The sequence below is a fragment of the Protopterus annectens genome, chromosome 7.part1, assembly GCF_019279795.1.
Source record: "Protopterus annectens isolate FY-2018-M chromosome 7.part1, PAN1.0, whole genome shotgun sequence".
Lineage (NCBI taxonomy): Eukaryota > Metazoa > Chordata > Ceratodontiformes > Protopteridae > Protopterus > Protopterus annectens.
Window position 1 is genome coordinate 104,209,380 of NC_056740.1, and position 17,958 is coordinate 104,227,337.

A 17,958-nucleotide genomic window follows, 5' to 3' on the forward strand; every position below is an offset into this window, starting at 1 on the left:
TATTGTACTCATTCCCAACAGCAGGGATATGACCTGTGATAAACCTTGTGGCTGATGGTGGGGTGAGCTGAGTGCATGTGTGATATGGAAGCTTTTAGCAGCTGACTCACAGATATACCTGAGACATTCCTCTTATGCTGCCTTGTGCGGAGACATAGGCAGTCTCTCATTACTTCATAACTGTGCCTTTTGTGGTCTGCCAGTGATTGGCCAGACTACATCAGTATTCCATACTACACAGACAACTAATGTGCATACCTCCCAACCGTACCAAATAACTTGGTTTTTACCGAGTTTCAGTGTCCATATAATGGGGTGCCACGATTCCCGAGTGGCAGCCCTTCATTTCCGAGTTTTTCTCAGCTTTTTTTAAAAATTTTTTCCGTTTTTGAGCTGACGTCATCACGTTCGTGATGAAGTCAGCTCCATCGGGGCTACAAACCTGTCCGAATTGAGCTCAATGGCTCACGTGCACACTATGGATGTGTGTACGTATTCGGGCTGCTCAAATGAAGAGCGGGAAGCATTTTGTATCTTTTGGCTGCACTTGTGAGCTGTTAGACGGCTGTATTACTTCCCTTATGGATTTATCTGGCTGGCTGGCTTATTATCTCAGTGAACAGAAAAGACTGCTGCATTACTTCCTAATTCTAGCTGCGTTTATCTTGCCATGAACAAAAAGGATTGCTGCATTTATCTTGCGGGACAAACGGGTAAGATTCTGATTCTGCAAATGCTGTGGGACGAATGCTCCATTTACCTTGCGAGACTAGTTTTTCTTATTGAGTTTCTTCTTAGGAGAAGGGGGTGTGTGTGACGAACAGGGTGGGTTTGCACAGAAAGAATTGCTGTGAGACCAACACTGCATTTACCATGCTTGCCAATTGTGTTTCTGATATCTGTTTACTATTTCAGATTGGAGAAGGGTGTGTGTGTGGATTGCTGCATTTACCTTGCGACTTGCAAGACAAACGTGTAATAGGATTGCTGCTTTTATCTCATTTAGTTTTTCTGGCTAGCTAAAGGCTGCATTTACCTTGAGTGCACTCAGGTTAAGAGTGTGTGTGTGTGTGTGTGTGTGTGTGTGTGTGTGGATTGCTGCATTTACTTTGCGACTTGCTTGCGAGACTAACGTTTAGTAGGATTGCTGCATTTATCTCATAATGTGTGTGTGTGGATTGCTGCATTTACCTTGCGACTTGCGAGATGAACATTTATTGCTGCATTTACCTTGTGTCTTGCAAGACGAGCCTTTAGTAGGATTGCAATTTGCTGCATTTATCTTGTTTAGTTTTTCTGGCTAGCTAAAGGCTGCATTTACCTTGCGTGCACTCAGGTTAAGAGTGTGTGAGTGTTCTACTTCTCCTATTTCCACATTGAGTTACAGACAATCTACATAATTGTTTTGAACATCACGTTAAAGTGACTTACTTGTAGCAATGTAACATATGCCAGCTGTACAATTTTAGAATAGAATTTAAAAGCCCAATTGATATGTACTTTATGCATTTAAACCTGAATTTAACCTGCCTTTGAAAACTGACTGTTAACAATATGTAACCTATAATACTGTATTTTGAAAGCTAATCATACAAATGCAATGCCCCGATTAGTCTTCTTAGATTTGCATTTGGTAAACTTCATTCTTCTTGAGCAAATGAACATCTGCTTAACAGAGAAACAATTTTGCCTGATATAACTCATGGGCCAAACCTAACTCCCACCATGAGGATAAAAATGTCATCATTTAATCTGGGAATCTCCTTTTTGACTCTGCTGTAACAGCATATTTAATAACCCATCTAGCTTATTAATGGATTTCACAAATCCACCCTGTAATTAAATTATTTCATCACTTAACAGACAGTTTATCTCGTTTCAATTTGTATTCCTGTATGGGAAGAAAATGTGTTAAGGATTTTACTACTCTGGATAGCATGGTTACCAAAAGGAGAAGAACAATGGGAAAAAAATGTACCCCCCCAAAAAAAATCTTTAAGAGAAGAACTAACACAGTCAGCAGGTCAACATCTATTGGTAAATATATTTTAGTCATTTGGAAACTGAAGTTGAAATCATTCTAGTAGTCAACATGTAGAATGATTACTATTTTGCCTGGTATAATTGTTAGTATTGTTTAACAAGTGTGTTGTATTATACAAGGAATATAATTTTAATAGTCAGGAAGATGCATCAAAGAAAAGAACACATCTATGTTTCTTGTTTTGTGTGCAAGGGGCCAATAATTTGAAAACAGCCCAAAGGTAATCTTTATCCACCACTTAGCCAGATGCATTTTCTTTTGATGTGGTGTGGGTTTCAATTCTGTTTCAATGAATGTGAGTTTCAAGGGCAGAGAAGTTTTAATGTCAAGCCTATTTTCATTGTGAGACAGTATTGATTTGTTTACCAGATGTCTATTAGTGTTTCTGCATTGTTGTGCTGTAAAATGTAAAAATAAAATCCAAATCATTGCAGAAGTAAAGCGGTATGCATGCATTAGTGTTTATGGTAAATGGGGCAAAATAGCCAGGTAATGGAACATTGGAATGGCTGCAGTAGGACTTTGGTGCCATATTTTGGTTGTCTGTTCTTTAGTTTGTGTTTGAAAGTTGGTATCCCAGAATTCCATTGGAGTGAGTGGGGTTACATAATTATGTATGCAAATTACATGTTAAACAGCATACAGAATTGTACCTATTTTTCATGGGCCTTGTCCAGATTTTTGATGTTTCCAGTTTGAGAGGTATGCTAATGTGCTGCTAACCTGTATGTACAATTCCAAATGTGTGTGCAGTTGACAGTTACATTTTATGTATTCTGTCTAGGGTACTTCCACCTGTGTACTGTGTGTATGTCTGGGACCACATTTGTGGCATGTCCATCTTTCAGATGATGACAGATTTTGACATCTGAACAATGAGTATGGATGACTGCTGAATTGGGTCTTGCTGGGATGCATTGTGTTTGGCACTGCAGTTGTTAGAACATGGCCCTGTCATTGACAGTACTGCCCATAGGCCACTGGGACACAACCCTCCATGCCTACATGCTGACGACTTCCACACAATGTACAACACCCAACAAACTAACACACAGAGCCCTGCATATTGTACACATGCAACAATCTATCCTGTAAATTATACCAGCTTAGGTAATCTGTGCTCCACTGTTATTAACCTCACTTGAACATGTTACTGCATTTCTACATAGGATTATGGGGGGCACACCTAACAACTGTAAACATTTGCTATGACTGTACTGGTATTTCAGGTACTCTGTTGGCTTCCATTTATTTTTGTATTCTGACCTATCATGCAGACTAGAGGCATATCAGTGGAGTCCAGATCTTAGGTTTATTGACCTACATTTCAGTTTTAGATGTCATACCCTGCAGAACTAACATATAACTGCCTGACCTGTAATAGTCTGTCTGTGTAGGTCTGGAGGGAGACTGTTATCCATTGCCATTAATTGGAGGCCTTAGCACAGCCTTCTTTATGGTCATCTAAACCTGTCCTGCTGGCTGCGGCTTTTGTTGGGTATGTGAGCCTCACTGACATGCATTTGTGTGTCCTATGGACACACATTTGGGCCACAACATGTACTGCAGTGGGATTTGTCACCTTGTCTAGTACTGCCTACTTTGTTGACACCAGTATTTGTTATTGATTTCATGCTTCCCATATAGGTGTCCACTATCTGCTGCCATCACATTTAGCCACCTGATTCCCTTGCATGCTCACATCCATACCATAGATACAACTAGCAGAACATACTACTCCATTCAGCAATTGATAGGAAGAGTGAGTTCCTTGTGGCTGTGCCAGTATTGAGTATGGTGCTGGAGGGCTGACTATGTCAGATACACATAGTACACTCCCTATACATGGTAAAGCACAGGTAGTGTCATGCTTGGCATCCCTTTTACTGTATGTGAGAGTCAGAGAGATGTGCCATTCCCTGCTTTCTACTGTGTGAGTGTGTTATGCGTTGCCTTTTTGCCAAAGCCTGGGCATACTGGACATGCCTCCTTCTGCCTACATGGGCAGGCTTAGGTTGTTCCTCCTCCGAGTCACTCTGTGCATGTGCTGGCCTTAGCAATAGTGGGGGCTGTGTGGCCCTGCCCCATACTGTTTCTGCTGCAGCTGTTTCCGCATAATCATATTGTGTAGCATGGCACATACAATGAAAATTTGTGTACATGTAGCTGGAGAGTACTGCAAGGCTCTACCGGATATGTCCAGGCACTGGAACCGTGACTTGAGCATCCCAAACACATGCTTTATTATGATTCTGGCTTGTGTGTGTGCCTCATTATGGAGTTCTTGTTTGGATGTGTGTGCATTTCTGATGGGCGTCATCAGCCATGGCTCCAGTGCGTAATCAGCATCCCCCACTAACTGGCCATATGGGATGTCCCCACTGGCAAATCTCTGTTACAGCTGTGTCATATGTCAGATGTGGGAATCGTGATAGCTTCCAGGACTGCCAGCACACACATTAATTATAATGCCCTGGGCATCGCACATGAACTGGCAGTTGATGCAGGTGTAGCCCTTGCAGTTTACGTAGACCCTACCCCAATCACCAGGTGGTGCTTTGATCTGTATGTGCATGCAGTCTATAGCACCCACTACCTCAGTGTATTGTGCTATTTGGTGGAAGAGATGCATATTGCTGGTCAATGCCATGCGGGTGTTGAGGAAATATATGTGCTCACTGGCATGTACTTACATGCCATCAAGGAACTGGTGGAGTACCCCGGATGCTGATGTGTGTGAGATCCCCATGATATCCCCAGTTGAACTTTGGAAGGTACCTATGGCTAGTATTCTTAAGCCTACACATACCTTGGTATCCACTGGGATGGGTTCCCCTCTGTTGGTTCTGTGTGTGAGGCGTGGCCGGCACAGCTCAACAATTTGCTGTAGGACGTTCCTGTCTACCCTATAGCACTCCACTATCTCCAGCTCATGTAGCCCCTGGTAGGTTACCCTGGGTCTGTACACTCTTCTCCTTCTCCTCACTGTGGGTTGGTCATCAGCATTCTCATCCTCACCACCCTAAGCCTCTTCCACATACTGATGTATGAGAGTGACAGCAGCCCCTATCATTTTGTTAGTTTTGCCAGGTAAAATTTCCCTGTCTGTGTACACCGGGGGGTGTAGAGTTTGTGGGAAGAACCAGAGTGAAAGGTGTTTGCATAGTTTATAGTGGTGTGCCGGACTGGGCTGCTGCCTGTTTAATTAGCTGTTTCTGATACATTTCACCTGCCAGCTATGCTAGTTTTCCTTGATTGCCTTCCTACTGCTGTTTTCCTTTACCATTGCTTTCCTGTTTAAGCCCCAAGGTGCAGCATGCATACCCAGTGCTCAGATGTGAACAGAGCTGTTATTTCCATTTTTTTTTTAATACCCGGAGCGCAGTGCGCACACCCATTTAGGCAATGTAAACACTGCTAGGCAGCTTCAGACACACCCCCTTCCTTAGCTGTGCTTAGCTAAGGGCTAACACGGGCCACGGAGCTCCAATAAGCTTACAGCATGCGTGACACTCCCCCTTATGAGGTCATCTATTTCTTAGGCTTGTACCATGGTGCTGCACTTACATGGTTGGGTGCTAGCTAACACTGAGGGGAAATCTGTGATTCAGTATCAGTCCCCTCATTTGCATAAAACTGACTGCTAATGCATGGTTACAAGACTGACACTGAGCCTTCCTCCTCAGCAACCACTATTCCATGGCATTTTTGTCTTTTGCATGCCATTGACTATTATGGCAGAATGACGATTTTGGTTTAAAAGCTTATTTCGAACTATTTTTTTTATTTTTGGGCCTATCCCATTTGCACACACCTGCCCTACGCTTAAACAGCCGAAATCGGCCAAAAAAAAAAATCAAAGTTATTTTTTACATTTTTTCAACTATTTACCATGCCAATGACCATCTATTTGGCCATTGGCATGCATACTACATTGAATACATGCTTTCTTTGGAGCTGTCATGCGTCCATTTTATAATTTGCAGAAATGTATTCGGTTAGTAGCTGAATGCATTTCTGCAGATTACACTATTCCTGCACAGATGCCTGTCTGCTTCCTGGATCGCTAATTCACCTCATTTCATAGGTTCATAGGTTGTTACTAGGCTTGTGGCCCTAGGGAGAAATAGCCAGGGAATTGTTATGGCTAGGCTTGTATAGGCCTAAATTGGTTAGTACTCACAGAGAGATTGAGACGCTGTGTTCTTTCAGAAGTCAGCATAAGCCTAGGTCAGATGCACCATGATTCTAACTACTAAGCCATACCCCAAGATTCAGCAAGCTCTACACGGTGTGCAGGAATAGTGCAAGAGTTGCTGCACGTAATATGGCCGATGAGCGATCCAGCAATGAGCTTCCGGGATGCACATGAGTGCTTCTACACTATTCCTGCATGGACACAGCTCCTGTATACTAATTACCCCATTTGCAGTTAAAAACCATTGCAACTTTTATTTTAATTTATCTTATTTAATTCATGATCAGAATACAAAGCGTACATTTAAATGTAGCCCTGAAAATGATCTGCAAGTAAATGATGCTTGAAAATATGTAGATAGATTTGGTCTTGCCAAGTCAGAAATGGCAATTATATGTGTGTAATATGTTTCCATATATGTGCATATTTATTGTGCATCTGTCTATGTATTAATCTTATCTACTATGCGTCTGTGTTACACACACTCATTCATACCTTCCACAAATTATCTGTTATTCACTAAAAGTGATATACCATTTTAGAAATGGATGGACAATAAATATATCTATTTTTATAATTGATTTTAATGTAAGGTAGTATTCATGCAATATTAATTATTTGTTCTTATTTTTTTTCTTTTTTTATAATTCTTAACAGCTGTAGGTATTCAAATGAAATTAGACTTTTTTCAAAGGAAGTTCTGGACAGCCAGCAGACAGGTAAATTTTAATTAATTTTAAAGATACATAGAAAGGAATGTCTTTGTCATTAAATAAGTGTTCCCATGCTGACCTAGTTAAGGTCTCATTGCTGAATGCCTACAAATGTTTATAGACCTTGCAGTTTCTCAAATGACTTTGTCTTTCAATAGAACATAAGAGACCAGCGTAAGTAGCAGACACAGAGGAGACATGTTAATATGAGACAAGTGCACTGAGCCAGATTGTAAATAACAGAATACCTTCATTTGAGAGAGAAATGCTGCCCATTTTGTTTTTACTTGATAGGGCTGATCAGCAGACACCGAGGCTTTTACTTTCTGATATATCTCATTCAAAATTCACTAAGACAGAATTGTGCAAATTAAATACAAAACTGTATCACGCAAGGCAGTTGTTTGTCATCAAGATTTGTGAATACACCGAGTGGCACTTTCTCAAGAAGTTGTATATAAGGTATTAGATTTATCCAAATCTTTATTTAAATTCCATCCTAGTTATAGTGTGGATCTCATTGCACATATCAAGGCCTTAAGTACTTTGGATCAGCTTAAAATTTCTTGGGCATTACTAATTGTAGCATATGAGAACCAGTCTACATGCAGTGTATGGAGGTCTGAAATTACTGCCTGAAATTGGGAAAAAAATAAACATTTTAAGCATTTGCCTACTGCAAGGCCTAATCATAGCAGATGTTAGAGGTGCTTAACAAAAATTTATTAAGCACCCCTAAGACCCTAAGACTTGCTGCAATATTGTCACATACTAGGGACATTTCCATTTGGCAAAGAACATTGGAATAAGGTAAAACAGCTTTCAAAATCTGTTAGAACTTCACTCTATAAACATATAAACAAAATGTGCATTAGAATGGAGTGGCTAGCAGCTATCTCTCTGATAGACCCATAGTGTTTTTTATAGTTTACTATCATTTTTGTGAACAACAATTGGTTGGCAGTTATTATTTGAATATCAGATTGTCGTTCACAAAATGTTGACTGTATTGAAACATTGAACACACTTATGCAAATGCAGTAGTGCCTTTAAGTGTTCGACAAACTGTATGGAGATCGCAGTACAATGAGGTTTGGAAATTCATCCATATCCCTCCTGTAGTGCGATCTCGGAGTTGGAATATATTGTTAGCGGGGGGGGGGTGCAGGGGTGCTTGCCCCCCTGCAAAAACATGATATGTTGTGCAATGAGGTTTGGAAATTCATCCATGTCCCTCCTGTAGTGCAATCTCGGAATTGGAATATATTGTTAGCAGGGGTGGGGGTGTGGGGGTGCAGGGGTGCTTTGCCCCCTGCAAAAACATGATATGTTGTACAATGAGGTTTGGAAATTCATCCATATCCTTCCTGTAGTGCGATCTCGGAGTTGGAATATATTGTTAGCAGGGGGTGTGGGGGGGTGCAGGGGTGCTTGACCCCTGCAAAAACATGATATGTTGTGTAGGAGTTTCATTTACATGAGCTCCTATATGGATATCACATGAAGTTTTCAAAGACAATGTCGAATCTGCTGCGCTGATCAGCTGATTCAACATTACAAGTGGTCGTGATTCTGGTTTTTGATGGTTTACATCAAAATTGTGAACAGAAATTGTTTTGCCCTTCGCAATTTTGATAGTAAACCATTTTTTACTGGCTCCCAAAGGCTTTGAAAGCTGGTAAAATAATTCCCATACCTATACACTTTTTAAAGTAATTGCTAGTAGATGTTGCAATTAAGCTCAAGTACTATAATGATTTTTGCCTCTAATCATAACCAGCTTTGTTCTCAGTATGGATGCCAAAATTCACTTCTCGAACTTCACACACAGGATACATTTCTTGATATTCAAGTCTCAAACACATAAAATGCTGGTTATGATAGAAGACCCAATTATAATTCTCTGTATTATACATCCTAATGCAAACTGTCATTAGAAGCACATAAACTGATCTGTGATTTTCTACATCTTTATTAACATATGTGTTCAGCTTACAGACAAGGGTCTGTAAACTCTTTATATCATCAGAGATATCAGTGTATAGTACTTTATCATACTTCAGAGGAGTACATATTTGCAGATCTTTTGAATATTTTTGAACATTTACAGAATTAAGAAATGTCTGCAAGTTATCTGAATGTGTGGGGACTTGCTGCTTTAATATTTGCTTTGTAATTTATGCTCCAAGCCATAGAATTCTTTTTTTGAGTATTTTATCTAAGATAAAGCTGATTTAAAATATTTCATGTCTTTTTCCTTTTTTTTCTTTAAATTTTGGTTCCCTCAGTTCTCAACAGAGTAATGTGATTATCTAAAGATCTTAAAATCTACTAGTTTTGGAAGAGTGCTGAAGTATTAGACTGCACAAGTTCATGCTGGCCATGAGGTAATGTATGACCCAGGCAGCAGATTCAGTTTCTATTGTCATTAATTCCAAACTACAGAACTTAATTTCCAGTGCCCTCCAATATATTACATAATTTAAGAACATAAATCAGTCAAATAACACTGAAACTGAAGTTTCCTGTGATAAAATCTGACATCTAGAAGTCATTGTAACAATTCAGGCTACTAAATGGTTCTCTGAGACAGAAGCTGATGCATGGAATAGACTATAGAACTGTTTTTGCAGATGGAAAGCGATAAAATCCCCAAAATATTCTTATAGAAGTTAACAGTCATACGGCAGTGCTTTGAAATATAGATCTTATGTTTTTACAAAGGAAACAAAATAAAAATAAGTGTACTCATCCATACATACATACTTGCATACATACACATATATCATAAAACATCATAAATAAATAAACTAAAAAATGAATCACTTTACGGTTTTGATAAGGAAGGAAGATCTCTGGCGAACCCCTTCATTACATTCCCATGTTTAGGTGGATTAAGTGATCATTTCTCTTTACAATAGATCAAATGTTTGTATTTATCACCTTAAATATCAATGGTATGATTTTGGCTTTTTTTCTCCTCCCTGCACTCAGCAGCTCCCCATCTGTTATAAACCCATTTGCAATTTCTAATATTTTCTCCTTTTTTGCTATCCCCCAATAACAGTAAAGGGATAAAGAAGTTTAGCTGGTCAATTTTTAATTAGATATGTTCTAAGTCCTCAAGACATTTAGCCAGGAGTAGAGCACCTGATCCAGATGGTCTTACTTCCGAATTATATGAGGATCTTGACCCCATAATACAGACCTTGTTAGTTAAGCTTTTGTAACAGCATCTATGCTTCCTTCATCCAAGGAATGTCTTATTGCAGTTTCACTACAGCCAGGGATGGACCCCCAAAATGTGACTAACTGCAGTCCAGTATCTCTAAGATGTGGATGGATTGACTTTGTTCTTTACTTACTGTTTTGATGGTTAGTTACCAGAGTGAATTTTTAAAGGGGTGCTTTAATATGAACCACTGCAGAACCTTGACAAATATGATACAACACAGATGTAAAACCCCATCCCTGTAGATGGACATCCTTACTGGTTTTGCAAAAACTTTTAGATCAGTCAGATAGACTTACTGTGGATAGTATGCTTTTAATTATCACTGTATATTGGCAGCTAGGCTCTGTATTCTAACCATATACTTAAATCCTCAGAAATGGAAACATTCAATTTCTTTGTCATTTGGCAAAGAAACAACCAGGAAAATTCCATCTTTCCATCCCTATCCTGCCAGCCATAAAGGTGTCAGCCCTTGTACTCAAAAGTGATCCTCTGCTTGAGGACCGGGAATCCTCCTTAAATGTTATCCTCCTTAAATGTTACAGATGACTACATACCTTGTACAGCAAACCTGAATAACAATATTCCAGTCTTATTTTCATGTTTATAACTATTTACCCAAGTATAGCATATGAAGGTTGATGTCAGTGGAACTGGTTTATTCCTCATCAGTGCATTAGCCAAGAAATCAGCTGTTAAATCCCCCTTAGAGAAATTTTAAGGTATTAATCACTGACTTAAGTACGAAGGTGTACTTATGCATTTCTTGTTTTTAAAACCTCTAGATATTAATTTACAGCATGTATGAAATTAAGATTATAGCACTGAATATATTTGCCCAAACACTGTAGTATTTGTCTAGTCATTTATTTTTTACATGGGTTCTTGGTTTGATAAAATAACTAAGTTAATTATGCAGTATATTCGGGGGGGGGGGCTGTAAGATACTCAGTATTAGAATTTTGGCAATGTGTCTGGTGAAATGAGTTTTTTGGACATGTACCCTTACTTCCATATCTTTCAGCAGCTACTATTTAATCAGAATGACATATATGGCTTGCCTAGAGCAGCAGATTCTAGGTTCAGTTTCCCTAAATTTGTTCTGTGATATGTCCATTTTCAACTAGAACTTTGAAGCACACTATTTACAGGTAGCTATACACAAACCACTTCATGCCATCAGGAAATGTTTAGGGAGGGGTGTGGCCAAGATGTGAGCAGTTAACAGCACTGTTTTTCAGCTCTGCTTCATTTTAACATCTCTGACAGGATTTTTACTAAAAACTGAAAATGAATGTTTCAGATTTATAGTTGAACATCTCCTGAAAGATTTACTGCAAAAAATAACAAGTTTGAAACTCTTTTAATTACTTGTTCATGTCAAGAAAACTAGAAAGAATGGACAGTTTTAAAAGGGGAATGTAGAGGAATGTAAAAAGACAAGATGAAGTACTGAGTGAATATCTTAAACCACAATCATCAAAGATCTTGAGTATAGAAGAGACAATGTCTGATTTTGAAGGAAGATTACTTGAAGATGAGAATAATCCTATATTTCTTCTGAAACAAAACAACATATTCTGGGTGAAGATAGAAGGCTTAGAATATAGCTCTAGATGGAATATCATCAGAATCTACGTGATTCCTAAAAAAAGAAGCGGGAAATAGTATGATTCAGTTCCTTAATATCTGGCTGTCTAAAACTTTGAACCTGCCGGAAGCTTTTTCCTTTGGCATCAAAAGAGCTCATAAATTGCTTTCCAGCTCATCTTAAAAAAAAAAAAAAAAAAAAAAAAACTCCTTCACCAAGGTCAGGGATTGTAAGTTTTTTCTCAAGTTAGGATAAGGATGTAGGGTTAAAAGCATCATGAACTAATTATCCAGTTCGCATTAAAAAAAGCAGTATAATATTTGGCAATGACTATTCATCATTAATGATGTCAAAGAGAAAAGCATGTGTGCCACTTATTTAAAACTTAAAGAAAAAAATATTAAAACACAAATCTTGTTTCCAGAATAAAATCTTAGGGGAAAAAACAGAAGAAGCAGACTTGAATCTATCAACTTCTTTGAAGAGAAATGCAACAAGAGATGATTGGTTAATAAAGGACAAAAAAAGTAAAAAACTGAAGGAGAATTGAAAATCAATTTATTTCATTGTTATGATTCTTATTAAGTTAAAGACATGTTTGAGTACTTATGAACAGAAGCTGAATTTTACATTCTACAAGGTAAATCATTTATTTCTTTTCTTTCCCTACTTCAAATGGTTATTTCCCTTTTGAAAATGTTAGAGTTTGATTCTTTTAGCTATATATGAAATTAAAGCCATTTATTTTCATTTAAAGTTTAAACTATTCATTTTATTAAAAGTTAATCATTATTATGATGAAACTTAAATGGCACACTTTCTGATATCTTAGCATAGTTGATTAATGTACTATTAAATATAATACAAGATGCAACAAATTACACTAAAGAAGCATGTTAAGTTACATTATGAGTTCTTACAATGGTCCAATTGTGTTCTACTTATAATATACTTGACATGCAATGGCACTTAGGAAAGAGAAGCCATGTTATAAGCAAAGTATAAAAATATAGCTTTTTGCATATATAAAAGTTACTATAGGAAGGATATCAAATAATTAGAGTAACATTCACAGTTTTACAAGTTGAACCTGGATCACACATTACTGCCATTCTTTTAATGCAAGTTTATGTGCCATGTCTCCTTTAAAAAATGACAGTCTGCTTTATATTAATCACCTCATATTTAAATGTTATTTATTTTAATACAATTGCTTTTTAGAGGTTAAAAACATTGAAATGTTTTTGTTGTTATTTTTAGTGGTTTGGAGGGCTTAGAGGGGTTGAAGTATAATGTTGAGGTGGCTTGCATTCACTTGTGAGGTTTTTTTATGTGAATTGTAAGTGATGTATGTTCATTTGCAAGCCATTATCATGAAAACCAGCTTGAAACAATTTAGGGTCATGAGCAATTTTGTAATGCTGTGGGAGTTCTGAAAATTCTAAGAACTGTCCAAGTTACTTTGTCCTATCTAAAACTAAATAGTCATAATATTTTGAATCATATGTGAAGATATCAATTAATACAAGTTATATACTAAGCAAAAGACAGTGAATTGCATTCTAAACCACTGTCAGTTATTAAATAGTTCTGCATGTTTGCAGTATACCAAAAGGACAGTTTATATACTAGCCTATAAAAAGACACTTCTGATAAAAATTAGGATTGTGTTTCTCTATTATTGACACTTTTTTTATTTTTAATGATAATATACTTAATATCTCAGAACAATTTATTATGGAAAATTTGAATTGTAAAAAGTAAGATTTTTCAGATATTTGTTCAGTGACTGTTAGACATAACATTTAAGGAAAAACTAGGAGTGATTCTAACAGTAATACTAGATTAAAGAGTAGCAAATATATAAGATTGCATATAAATGTTTTATTAGATGATATTCTACACTAGGATTATATCTAAAATATAAAACCTATGCATATAGTAGTAGTAGTACAAGACATAGTATACAAACAAATAGAAAGAGATCAGAATAAGAAAATATGTATATAACTGAAGAATATAGATATGTCTACAAGGGTGGGAGGTTTCAATAGTGGTTAAGGTTTTCACCTTATAAGCACAAGGAGCATGATTCGATTCTCACATGAGATAACTGGCTGGGCTTGGAATGACCCACAACTGGCTGAACTTGCAATAGCCCACAAGGGCAGTTAACCTGGTAGTAATTTGTGAAATTATGATCTTATCAACAACTTTATACATAATAAATAAAATAAATGAAATATACATCATCTGACCTATAAATTAATAACTGTGAAAATAACAACTGACTTCCTCCTTATAGTACACCTAGGAGATAATGTAAGGTACAGGAATAAGATGACTGTAGAGATATTCAGTTTGACCAACTTATAATGAAAATTCTGAACACCTCTTAAACTTGTCTTGTTCATAATAACTCACTGATGGGTTATTTTAAGATGATGCATACTAAAAATATGAGACACATGAATATGAACCAGAAGCATGAGCTAAGCATTTTTAGTCTAATGGAGAGTTTGAAAGGTATTCTGTTCATCTTTTTCAGCAAACTAAGAATATGTTATTCCATTGTACAATGTTTTTGAGTTATATTATTCGGTATATTTTTATTTGTTTCAAAAATTTTGTCCATAGCTAAAGTTCTATATATAAATGTGATTTCATTATATATGTCTTTTCCCTCTTATATAAATGTCTGATTTTAAATGCATCTCTATTAATATTAATGGAATGGATAGTCCAGTAAAGAGGGGAAGTCTGTTCAATACTTGCAGTTATATAAAGCTCAAACAGTATTTCTACAAGAAACACATTTACTTAATAAAAATATAAATAAACTTTCATAAAAAAAGTATTTGTTTTTAGCAGGTTCTGTCTTTCGAGCTAAAAGAAGAGGCACCCTTATTTTATGGAAGAATTCACCAGTAATGCCTAAACTAAAAGATACCTACATTGATAAAAATTTGTTAAGCATTGTTATAACTGAGTGGATGAGAAAACTATATACATTGGTGAACTCTTACTGGATTCTAGGGGTTGGAGCTAAAGATGCAAAACAATACTTAGACACTACAGCCTATTACATGAAAGGTGAGGTGATAATGGCTTGTGAATTTATATGTATTTTATCAGACAAAGATTCCACTGCAGACAGAAAGCTTAGAATTACATCTTCAGCCAAACATTTACCAAATTTTGTAAATCTGACAAATTTAACCGATATATATGAGCTAAGGGAAATAAACTCATTCAGGTTTACCCATTATTCATATAGATATGGGACATAAACAAATATTGATAAAAATTTTGTGTCAAGCAATCTGTTATGACATATCAGAGAAGTTTCAGTAATTTCATGTCCATTATTGGACCATAATGGTATAATCTTTAAAGAGATCAAAAATTTCCTAGTAATAAACATGAATGGTGAAGTATCTGACATTGCCCTTTGAGATTCACTGAAGGCTTACTTAAATGGAAAAGTTACAAGCTGGTTTATTCATAAAATAAGACAATGGGACAAAAAATTGAATACACTACAAGTCATAATAGATACACTTAAGATAAATCTAAAACCAAATAGGATTAACAGTCAGTCTGAAGTTAAAAACTTAAACTTCAGGCATATTCAGTAAACTCTTTAAGCTTGCATAAACTTGCTCTTAGGTCAAATAAAATGAATAAATCATATCAAAGAAATTATAACACATATAAAAATAAAAAAGAAGAACAGATATTAAAGATATCCTTGAGAGCTTTAAAATGTTTTATGATAATATAAATAATAATACAAATAACTTAGTTAATGATAATATAGTTGACATTTTTCTAAGGGAAAATATAAATAATAAAATAACATGAACAAATTAAAAAATGATAGATCATTCACTTTAACAGAAATGAAAGGTCAAATAAAAAAGTAAAAAAAAAATAATGTCACCTGGCTTAGATGGTCTTATACCAGAGCTATATAATATACTAAATAAAATATTAAATAAGGTCTACAGTGAAATAAAAACAACTGCCAAAGTCCCCCCATCATGGAAAAATTCCCTTATATTATCTATTTTAAAACAAGATCAGGATCTTACAAAGTACTCATTATAGAGCCCCATTTCACTTTTAAATGTAGACAATAAGATGTCCATGTCCATCTTAGCTAACAGAATTAATCTACTTATCCCTAAACTAATTACTAATGAACAAACTTGGTTTATTTTATATAGGCAAGTACAGGATGATGTAATAAAAATGCATATATTAATAGACTATGCAAATAAAAAAATAACATTCTATCATTAGTCTCAATTTAGATAAGGCTTTGACTTAGTTAATTGATTATACCTGCTTAAAACACTTGTGTATAATTTCTCACCAGAGATAATTGCATTAATTTCTAAGTTATGCAATAACTCTTGTGCTTTTGTTAAAATTGGCTATTTTCTTTCTAATTCCTTTAAATTACAAAAAGGCAGAAAACAAGGCCATCCATTATTACCTTTACTTTTTGCATTAGCTGTATAACTCTTTGCTAATAGTATTAGATCCAATAAGAATATTAATGGTATCAAAATAAAAGATTTCAAACTAAAGATTTAAGTTTTGCTGATGCTATTTTGCTAACAATAGGAAGTATAGACAATTCATTAGAATATATAATTAGGCAAGTAAAAGTTAAGCCAATGAATGGTGCACAGGAAATTAATTAGTTCTATGAGTCAATCTGAAGAAATCTTGAAGTTAAAATTTAATCATAATAAAACATGTACATCATTAATTAATAAAAAAATAAAAAAAAATCATATAAGGACTTTTCTAACTTCAACTGGAATAGCAATCAAATAAAATACTTTGGTATAACCATTATGTCTAATAGTAAAGAAATGCTACAAATAGGCTTTCATTGGGTAGTTAATAAAATTTTAAGTTTAGTCACAAGTTGGAATAAATTCTTCTTTACCATGGAAAAACAATTAATCTTTGTCACAGTTGTAATTCTAATATTCTACTTAATTTTTTTGGCATCCTAATAAACCAAGAGTTTCCTTTGATTGGCACAGAAAATGTTGGGATACTGGTGTAATAGGATTCCCTGATATTCTAAAGTATGCTACTTCAATAACTGTAAAAGTTATAGTGTTGGTGAATTCATCTTATGATTCAAAATGGAAACAAATACGTCAATAAATATTGTTATTAAATAATAAATATAACATAACCAAATAGTCCCTAATAGCTTTATCTGGTTATTAAAAGATTTTTGTGTAAATGGAAATATGCTACTTTCCCACATTCCCTATTTAAATAACATTATTTCCTCTTTCCAAAAGTTCACATATTGTAACCATTGTATGAAAGACAATATTTTCTATGTTTCCAATTGCATATATGAATGACTGCTTAGAAAGTCATAACTTCAACAAAATGCTAGTATTAAAACAACAAAGTAATAATTTATTGGCATCAAGTCTTAAATGATACTGATATACATATATACTGTTGAAAATTTAAAGTCCGACTACAATCAAGATTCTTTGAACTGGTTCATTTTACAAATATTTAAAGACTTTGTGAACACAGAGATTAATAAGATATTTAACCCAGATAATAAATTGTTCCTCAAATTACTGGAATTCTTAATCAATGTCATTAACAATGCAATGAACAATAAATCATATTTATGTCAAATTTATAAAATTCTAAAGTTAGGTTTCACATATTTAGACTTTTCCTATTGGAACTGCTCCTAAAAATGAATAATGAAGATTTCTATGAAGAATGCAAGAAAATAATATTAAAGTCTACAGATAAAACTGCATCTTCACGATATTGGAAAATGTTCAGTTGGAAATTCTTGCACAGGGTTTTTGTCTCTCCTAACGAAATTACAATTATGTATAAATCAAATAGAATTAAAGGTTAGAGATGCTATTCTGAAATAGCTGATTGGACATATATGAATGTGAAGCCAGGCTCCCCTTTTTGGAAAGAAATGGATAACTTTTAAGCTCTATGGTCAAACAGATATAATATTTCTTAATCTTTAGTTTTATTTAATGCTCCAATGCTATATCTATAAAAATAATGAATAAAAACTGGAAAAGTAAAGTAAAGCAAAGCTACTACCTCTAGTGTTGAATTTATTAGTATGGTAAAGATTATTTGCATAAGACA

At 35.3% G+C, this 17,958-nt stretch overlaps 1 protein-coding gene across 1 annotated transcript in view; it reads left to right on the top strand.

The window, feature by feature from the left end:
• The window catches only part of CACNA2D3 (calcium voltage-gated channel auxiliary subunit alpha2delta 3), a 2,619,084-nt gene that overhangs the window by 2,017,341 nt on the left and 583,785 nt on the right, over nucleotides 1-17,958 (top strand). Inside the window, exon 20 of the mRNA XM_044078472.1 lies at nucleotides 6,900-6,961. Within this exon, the coding sequence (XP_043934407.1) occupies nucleotides 6,900-6,961 (62 nt within the window). The remainder of the gene's footprint in view (nucleotides 1-6,899; nucleotides 6,962-17,958) is intronic.